This window comes from Solea senegalensis, linkage group LG17, assembly GCF_019176455.1.
Source record: "Solea senegalensis isolate Sse05_10M linkage group LG17, IFAPA_SoseM_1, whole genome shotgun sequence".
Classification (NCBI taxonomy): Eukaryota; Metazoa; Chordata; class Actinopteri; order Pleuronectiformes; family Soleidae; genus Solea; species Solea senegalensis.
In genome coordinates this window covers 6,103,779-6,113,114 of record NC_058037.1, presented here as the reverse complement: position 1 = coordinate 6,113,114, position 9,336 = coordinate 6,103,779, and the positions used below count along the sequence as shown (strand labels likewise).

At 39.3% G+C, this 9,336-nt stretch overlaps 2 protein-coding genes across 5 annotated transcripts; one reads left to right on the top strand and one right to left on the bottom strand.

The window, feature by feature from the left end:
• Positions 1 to 260: 260 nt before the first annotated feature.
• On the top strand, positions 261 to 3,910 carry si:dkey-261l7.2 (uncharacterized protein LOC569751 homolog). Of its 4 annotated transcripts, none has more exons than XM_044048444.1 (8): positions 263 to 352; positions 468 to 524; positions 830 to 990; positions 1,789 to 1,878; positions 1,990 to 2,078; positions 2,392 to 2,552; positions 3,337 to 3,453; positions 3,532 to 3,910. In XM_044048444.1, exons 3-8 carry the CDS (start codon positions 866 to 868, stop codon positions 3,640 to 3,642), a joined length of 693 nt encoding a protein of 230 aa, XP_043904379.1. In that variant the 5' UTR covers positions 263 to 352; positions 468 to 524; positions 830 to 865; the 3' UTR covers positions 3,643 to 3,910. The 4 variants fall into 4 exon arrangements, with proteins under 4 accessions (XP_043904381.1, XP_043904380.1, XP_043904379.1 ...); XM_044048443.1 differs by having other exon boundaries at positions 827 to 990; XM_044048446.1 differs by having other exon boundaries at positions 261 to 524.
• irak1bp1 (interleukin-1 receptor-associated kinase 1 binding protein 1) lies at positions 3,830 to 5,760 on the bottom strand. Its single transcript, XM_044048442.1, has 4 exons — positions 5,453 to 5,760; positions 4,517 to 4,598; positions 4,306 to 4,436; positions 3,830 to 4,202 (listed from the first exon to the last, which is right to left on the bottom strand). The coding sequence occupies exons 1-4, from the start codon at positions 5,725 to 5,727 to the stop codon at positions 3,947 to 3,949; spliced, it is 744 nt and encodes a 247-aa protein (XP_043904377.1). The 5' UTR covers positions 5,728 to 5,760; the 3' UTR covers positions 3,830 to 3,946.
• Between the last annotated feature and the right edge of the window lie 3,576 nt (positions 5,761 to 9,336).

The following is a 9,336-nucleotide window of genomic DNA, read 5'->3' as shown; positions in this document are numbered from 1 at the left end:
ACACAAGAGACCATAAAACGTGTTACAACTAATAAAGGGAAAATAGTTCAGAGCTCTATTAAACTACTGTGAAGACTCTTTTTTTATTAACTGGCAGATTATTCCATATCTTGGCTCCTCAGTAAAGAATATTAAACTGTGAATGTCACTTGTTTTAGGGCTGTGCGCATACAAGTAAATAACATGCGAACAAAACACAGTTTTTATGCAATAATATGAAAACAAAAACACCAGCAACAGTGACACCTGGTGTCCACAGAGTGTAAGTGCGTCACTTCCCGCTCCGCCGCGTTGTCCTGACGTGGCGAGCAGCTAAAGGTCCGTCACTTCACCCGTGGGCTCCTGCTATTGGGTAAACTACTACGAGTTTAAAAGTTTTGACAATAATGGGGATAAACAGGTGGCGGTGGCGCGTGGTTTATGTAAATAAAACAGGAGTGAAAGCGTGTCACTGTTCTGGTTTGCAGACGCGCTCACTATGTTTGGCAGAGAGTCGCAGGAAAAACTGTGGACTCTAACATAAGGTAAGGACTCACAAGTTGATCATTTAATGGTAAAAGTTTGCTGTTGACTGTTTCTGTATTGGTTTCCTTTCTGGTAAATTAAGGTTGAGACATCTAAAATGTCACTTTACGACATAATAATAAAAAAACAAACTCTGCTCTTAAGTTTCCGGTTGCGCACCTGCTGCCACATCCACATCCACCTGTCACGCGCTCCCGCTCCCGTCGTCATTTTTATTCTTACACGTTTTTACGGCCGCCACAGTGTTGCGTCACTGCCTTCTATTATTCTTGTCTTTGATATGTGACCAAACTCCGTCCAGCAGGTGACATCAGCAGCAGCAGCAGCAGCAGCCGCAGTCATGCCTCAGGTCCCCGTAGCCGTGGCGCTGCAGCTCGCGCTCATTCTGTCCGCGGTTCCCGCGCAGTACTTAATCTCCCAGTGGACCGGAACCAACGCCGCGCAGCGCTACCACGCGACCACGCGGTAAGTGGGAGTGTGTGCGGGACCTGTCATTTCTTTATGACGTATGTAAATGCATTTGTGTGTGTGCGTGTGACCACATTATCATTAAGTTTGAAAGTGTTTTTTTTTTTAAGTGTTTTAGGAAGGTGTTACCATACATGTAAACAAAGACACATCCGTGTGGGTGTGACTGTGTTTTAGAACTTGATGGATGTTTGTAAAAGTCAGTAAAACTAAACGTTTTTTGATGACCTGTTTTATGTATTTAATATGTAGTGTATACATTATTCTTTTAAAGGAAAATACTGTAAATGATTGCATATTGATATTATCATTAAAGAGTTATATTTTATCACATGGAGGAAAACAAATCTAAGCTAAGTAAATGGGACAAACATATTTGTATCAGTTATTGTTACTCGCAGGTTTAATTTTAATGTCACTGCAAACCAACACTGTGTGAGCTCAGAGACATTAAGAATGAAGTTCATATCTTAGTGTGTTCTATTAATGATGACATTAAGGATGTGCTTTTTAGTAATGTTTTCTAACCTTCGCTAAAGCAGATATTAACTGGGCCTGTGAGCAAAAACCAAGCTGTAAAATAATCTGTAACATTTGCAATCAAATATTAAAGGAACTGCCTTTTTATGTCTTTTATTTCATGACAATCCATTGATTCCCCATCAGATTTAGGACTACACACTGCATTGTATTCTCTGAGTCACCATTATTGATATTCTATTTGGATGATGCACTTTGAGTAATTCTGCTGTCAGTGCCGTTTCAAAAATTCATCAGGTGACTTTGGTGTTTCAGGTTGATGAGAATTTGGAAAGACTGGAGAAAGTCATACCTGAATGCTACAGCATGGATGGACTGGGCAGATCAGCAGATGTCCGATGTTATGTAAGTGCACTGGAGTGTTTGTAGAGCCAATAACAACTGTTGCTGCTCCTCTACTATTAGAATCATTATCATTTCAACTCCCAATGACCTCGTTTTCACTTGACACTGAAGGTCTATGGTTGGCATGCAGCAGGAAGTGAAAATGGACTCACCTCCCGTTGAAACAATGCTTTTTGACAATGACAAGGGCTTCTTTGGAGGTTTGTGTCTGTGTGTATATTTATATACCGTGTGACATCACTGGACATTTTTGGAAATAATCTAGGATTAATTGGCTTTGACTTGTAGCCTAGACAGGCATTGTTGCTATGTGGATCAGCAAATGAAAGAATAAAAATATCCCCTTCTTTAGTCTTGTGTGAAACTACATTTTGTATTTCAGTTATTTCTTCCTTGTTTATCAAAAAGAGCATTTCATAAGACGTCACAAAGAGTGTTAATCCGACCATTTTAAAGAAAATCTACTATTCAAAGTGACAATTTGTCTTGTTTCCTTCATCGTTTCTCCTGCAGCGTCCACGACCGTGCGCAGCCCTCGTCCTCCATTTGTGTTCCTACGAGTCGGCGAGGTGGTGAGGGAGAGGAAGGGTAACATGGTCGGAGTGGTGGTGAGCTGGGACCCGGAGATGCGAGCCCCTTCAGAGTGGATTAACAAGATATATTCCAGCTTTGAGGTTAGCATCCACAAATATTTTTTTATCCATTGAAGAAACTGAATATATGTGTTAGTCCGACCAAAACCAGACTTTTAAAAGACATGTTTTGGACACTCCCACATAATGTAAGTGAAAGTGGAGCTACTGAACACAAACTGGCCTTTGTTTACTGGGGATGAACAATTTTGAAGATATATGTAATTGACCATAACTGCTTTAGTTAGCAGTTGACTGAAAGTGCAATTGCAATATGATTTTGTGATGATAGAGAATGGTATTTTTATTTACATAATTTTTCTAATTTTCAGTTAAAATACATATTTAAAATGATGACTGTGTGATATTTGTGCAGAACTGTGACAAAGATACACGTCAGTCTGTAGAATATGATGTGAACAGGCCTGGACAATATTTCATCTAAAATGATCATTTTCCCACATTTTGGCTTCAAGAAATATTCTGATTAGGCTCTATTGTGATTTTGATAACATTTTGATTAATTGTTCAACCCTATATTTTACATTTACTTGGAATTTGGAATTACCAGGCAATTGATGTGCCGAACCTGACCCGACAATCATCTCTGGAGTTTTTTTTTGCTCCGTCAGCTTAACTAGAAAATGCCTAATACTAACAATATTACATAAAGGGGTTGGACACACATTCAGTAAATAGATTTCACACTAGTGCTTCAGAACTGCAAGTGACCCAGATTACAGCTCCACTTACATGGAAATGCAATGTGTTCAAATGTTGGAAACAAGTTCATAACCTCTGTGACTGTGTGTGTCTGTACGTGTAGGGCAACGCTGCAGAGAGGACGCCGCACTACAAAGTTCTGTTCGGCGGACCTGCAGGTTCCTCTCTGATGGTTGCATATTTGCCTCAGACGCAACTGGAGCGCATCACTGGGATGAGGGTAAGACGTGGAAATCACAGCACACTCAAATACACAAACACATGATGGCCTTGGACTCACTGTTGGATGTTTCTGTAGCCAGACATTCCCACCTTGGAGAATTACTTCACACATTTTGACGGCGAGCGGTTCATCATGCAGCCCTGGCTCAGAGAGCTGTTTCCTGAAGATGAGGTCATGGACACCTGAAGAATCCGTCTTAAAAACATTCATCCATCTGATAATTTTCTCCCTCTGTGGTCAGTTATTGACCTTGTCAAAAGTTTGATGAGGTTTTCATGTCTTTTTAAAAGACAACATATGAGTGTTTGGCATAATTATCAATGCTTGAAATTTGTTGATTTTCTGTAAATTTAAATTTACATGACAGTGTTTGCGAAAGTCTAAAAATAACCTTGACTGTCCACGCTTTGGATGAGCTGCAATTGTGCAATAAAGTGTTTTAAACTGTGGCAAACAGGGGTTTGGTTTCATGAGCCAATGGCAAATGTCTTTAGAGTTTTTTCCTATCTCTGAGGCTGAAGCAGACAGTCACCCGCGAGGAGGCAGTGATTGTGGGTGCATGAGGAAGATGAGAAAAGGGTGCAGCTCCCTGATCTCTGCTCCCATAGTCCTCGTCCTCGTTCCTCCACTCCCTCGTCTCTTCCTCTCTGATGAGTAGGGGGTGTCCCAGACTTTGTCCCAGGAGCTGACTGACTTCGTTGGCCTTCTGCTGAGCATTTTCAACTGCAGATACACAAGCTTGCTTTCTAAAACAGACAAAAGCGCACCGATTACAAGTGCTGCATCCAGAAAATCTTATTGGTACTCTACCCACAGTGCTGTAGAGAGGTGTGCTTTGTGTGTTCCTACCTCAGGTGACTCAGGCAGCCTTCACTGTGGTAAAACTGTGGCGATCCCACACAGACACTCTTGTCCAGCTTCTCCAGCAGGACACTACAAACTTGCTCCATCTTCTCAAAATCCAAAAAAGTCACCACCACCTGGGGGAGCAATTTTCTTACACTGTCAAACACAACTCCACAGAAAAACTCTATATGTTTGTCTGTTAGTATCTGAATACCTCTGCATCCATGTGGAACAGGTCTGCTTCTCTGTGAAGAAACCTCCTCACTGTGGCGTCTGTGTCGCTCACGCCATGTTGTCTAAGCACATTGAATGAATGAATGAATGTAAACACATGACTACTGCAAACTCACTTTATTTTCTCAACTAATTGAGAGTTATTTGGTTTATAAAATGTCAGAAATGGTGTCAGGGATGGGCCAACTGATACTAAGGCAGATACTGGTCAGAATACCTGCACTGAATATAGAGGAAGATAAAAGTTAAAAAAACAATATGATTTGTAGACACTAAATACAGTAATACCTTTACTTACTTTTCAAAACAGCTACAAGGTGCCTTAATGATGCAAGTGTTAAAATGATTCAAGTAATAAACATCAAACTAAAACATTTAACAATAAGTTAAATAAAATCAACACCAACAATTAAAAATGTATTGCACAAAAGCAGATTATACTCTGTTTACCTGTATTGGATCCTTACACAGACAGAGAGTTCTGTAAATTTAACCTAAATGATTCACTTAGCATACGCTGTAAACATGATCTATCTATCTAGTGTACTGGATATCAGATATCTGGAATTTCAAGTAGAAAGTCCCATATTCACACTCTTTCAATCAAAGAAATGATCAACTTTGAGATGTAATAAAAAATAAATCCATAAGTTCTGACGAAAGGACTTTCAACTTGAAATTTATCTCAAATTGTACAGTAAAATTGTCGGATATCCAGTACACTAGTAGATATCAAGAGACTGAGAAGAATATTACAAGTAATTATTGTTAATGTCAGTGGGAGAGAATACATTTAGCACATTTGAAGAAGTCAAACTTAATCCTATGCAGATAGAAACACGTAGCAGCTAATGCTAAGCTAATGCTGCTGATCCACTCTCAATAGGTGTATGTAGTGTATGTTTGTTTTGTTCACCTGACAGTCTGCACGATGTACTCGAGTCGTCGGGAAACGCTGTTTGTGACCTCGTTCACTGACTCCTTACTGTTGCTCACGCTGACCCGGAGAGAGACTCGGTCCGCCGGACAACAAACCTCCGCTGTCCCCGTCACCTGGACCTCCCTCACACGGTTACTGGGACTCGGCCGGTTAACTGTCCGTACTTCCAGCCCCTGCTCCTTTCCGTTACCGGCAAACTCGAGCCCTGCAGCCGGTAGTATAGCAGTAAACACTCTGCTCGTGCCGTCCATGGTGGAAACTAACTTCCCGCTGCTATGGTTATGGCCGAGGTGCATGTCGGGACTTGTAGGAACTTCCCACCAAAATATGGTTCTTCAATCTTTATTTGTAGAGCAGTTGACGTTCAAAGTCATATAACAAAGCAAAAACGGTAACTTTGAATAAAAAACAAAATTGTATTCAATTAACCAAACTAAAATACTACTACTACTAATAAAAATTAACAAGTAAATATAACTGACAGCTAGCTAAAATTAGAATATGGCTTTCTAATAAAATGTCTTTTGAAGGGAGAGCATAACTAAAGAAAAGTAGTTTTTTTGGTGATTGGGACATTATTACTATTATTATTATTCTTATTTTTGTTATTATTATTATTAGTAGTAGCAGTGGTAGCAGTAGTAGTAATAATAAAAAGAATGTGTTTCATTAGTATAACCCAATTTGTGTTCATTAGTTCATTAGTTTGTCTTGTGTTGTGCGACCAATTTTAATAAAATTGAAAACTGAAAATGATGTGATTCCTTTACCAGCTTTTGATTGAGCCTTGGTGGGAGTAGGTGCTCCCAAAGCGTTTTCTCCACCTATGGTGGTTTTATGTCTGGAAACACACGGACAGAGAATGGTTCACGACAACAAATCTACACAGGACTCTTCACAGTTGACTTAAAACTCTCCTCACACATCATCAGACTGCTTCTGTTGATCAACTTTCAGACAGACAAATAAGGTGTGTCGCTAAACAAGCAGGATGTGCAGGTTGTGTCCTTGTGTGACTATTGCATTACATTTGATAAATAAAGCAGACTTTAATCATGAGGTATTAATGATAACATGACAAGGTCAGTGATTATGCCAGAAAAGGAGGTAACACACACACAGTCATAATAGTCACGAGGTTAGCGTCGCACAATGTGACAGATTAGACTAAATTACATATAATTGAGGATTTTCACCTTGTTATTTAACTTATACATTTTTCACTGTTTTGTATGTGTGTGTATGTGTATACATGCATATATATATATGATTATTATTCATTCATTTATTTTGCAGTAGTAGTACATTTAGATCCACATTTTGACTTACACTCCATACCAGATGGTGGCGGTAATGCACCAAATCGTTGTTTGCCAACCGCCATTAAAACTCAAAAAAGAGAAAGAAGAAGAGTCTTTTCACCGTTGCTCTCCGACTTTAAAGATGAAACATCAGGTAAACTGTCACTTTTCTGTTTGAATAATGATTTAGACTGAACTGTTTTAACATAAATGTCTCAATTTGAGCCTTTTCTCTAAATGAAGTGTTGGGGACAACAAGCTGCAACAGTGCTGCAATTGCTCCAAGCACACGCACTCGTTCAATCTCACAGGTGCAACAAACAAACAAACAAACAAACATTTCAGTAGCATTTTGAAGGCGATGTTTACTCATTGATAGCTCTGCTAGTCAACATGCTGTGTCTGTCTGTCCACACTGGCTTTGAGTGTCAAACCTGAATTGTCTTGATAAGAACATTTAATTCAATTGTCTTTTGTGGTTTGGTCTTTAGTGCACAGTGGCACAACTACTCCATGTGCAGCAGTAAATGAGAATAATCCCATAGAATGAATGATTTATTTCTTACATCATATTAAATGTGTAACATGCACAAGCAACAAAATAGTGTGTGGCCACAAATTAATTAATTTTCCCCACATATTGTCAGAATCCAGACAATATATGGAGGAAATGCTTTCCTTTAGTTTAATTGAACTTCTGTGTCCTGCATTTTATCACTTTCACATCTATAGCAGAAATCTAGACATAAACTCTTGAGACGGTAGTCGAGATGGTGAAGATCAACGTGCAATTCAGACTAATAAATTTTCATGCTGTGCATCACATAAAATCGCTTTTAATGAGATGGGAACTCCACATGTATACATCGAGATTGTGTCTCTATATTTATTAGAAAGTATAGCTTTCTGTTTCATATTGAGTAGCTTTAAGCTCCATTTCAGCTCACATTCACCATTTAAGTTGGTCAGTAGCCATGTTTGGTCAGCAGGTGGCAACAAAGTATAATGGTGGTGGTAAATGTTTCACTGGCACATGCTGTAAGTGATGCAGCATGAGAGATCAGGCCTTTATACACCGTACAGAGCCTCTTGTAAGACGTTTGATGTGTTTAATGTTAGTTTTGTGAATTCTTACTTTGTCATTTAATTGTATTTAACAAAAAACATATTCTTGCAGCAAAAATAGAGGCTAATATACATTAGCTATCTAGTTTTTGCCTCCTATGCAGTTGAATAATTGTAAAACAAATAGTGCAACAATTGTTTAATGAAATTAGCCTTCTGGAAAAAGTATAGTATCTTATTTATTCCCCCCTGTGTAGTGAAGGGAAATGCATGATTGTGCATCTCATATGAAAGCAACAAGGTATTTGTAAAGCCACAGTCTCTCCATGCACTGTGGACCTTTGATTTGCTGCCCTCTTTCATTTTTTTGAGGACAGTGGGGAGCTGCAGAGATTTGATCCAATTCTGGTTTCTTCAAACAGCAAAGTTTGTTTGGTCTCCCTGGAGTATTAAACTGTGAAATGGACTTTATAATCACAACCTAAAAATACAAGGCCATATTTGTTGTTGTTGTCTCTGGTTTCTCTGGTCCCCCAGTATGCTCTGTGAAACCCAAGATCTGATGCGCGGCTTTGGCCGAGAAAGATGCCGCAGCCAACAATAGGCTATTTTCATATGTGAGAGAATGGGGAAGATAAGGAGACCTTTACTTTTAAATCACAGTCAAAGTCTTGACCGTTTTCCTTCTGTGGCCTACAGACCATCAGGACATTTTCATCCACCTTCCGGTCCATCTGTTGTTCTAATCTCTTCAAAAACACTGTCTAGAGTCCCTCCACACCTCTCACCCAGTTCACTCCAAATAATGTTTAATGTTAAGAGAAACATAGTGTGGTAAATTAAATTGACGGTAAATTATTTGTTCAGTTGGTGATCATCATAAGGTTTGTGGCCACTTACATAAACATGAATCCATTTTACTCTTAATGCATAAATTCCTTTGTTTACCCAGTGTTTTTATAACTACCACCAGTTTAACAGAACACTGTGATGTGTGCTATGAAATGTTATAAAGATTTATGAAAACCCCAAAAAAACGATTGTGCTTGTGTAAATAAAAAGATGGGCAAACTGGATCGAGGAGGTTTTTGGCCTCCATTTTGTCCCTGGTTGTTGGGTGAAAAGGGTCTGGGGGTCCTCAGATGGAGACTGTGGCCACTTAGGGAAAAAAGATTTGACTGTAATGGTCTCCAAATCTGTTGATGTGTCTCCCCCTCTCTCTCAGATGAAGTAATAAAGTTAGCCGTGTTGGAGGCCCTCCATGTCTCTCCATAGACCACAATCAAGGCCCGTTCAGTTTTATTGCAGTTTTATTTTCATATTGTCCAAGAAATCTCCAGACTCCCTCCTGTGCCCGTTGCCATAAATCCTATATTTTGACTGTATTTCTTCCACTCTGCGTTTTTTTATTTATGAGTGGAGGCGATAAAACATGCAGCATGCACTCTGTGTGTCCACAGCTGTCATCTGTCTCTGACTTTATTGTAAAAGGGG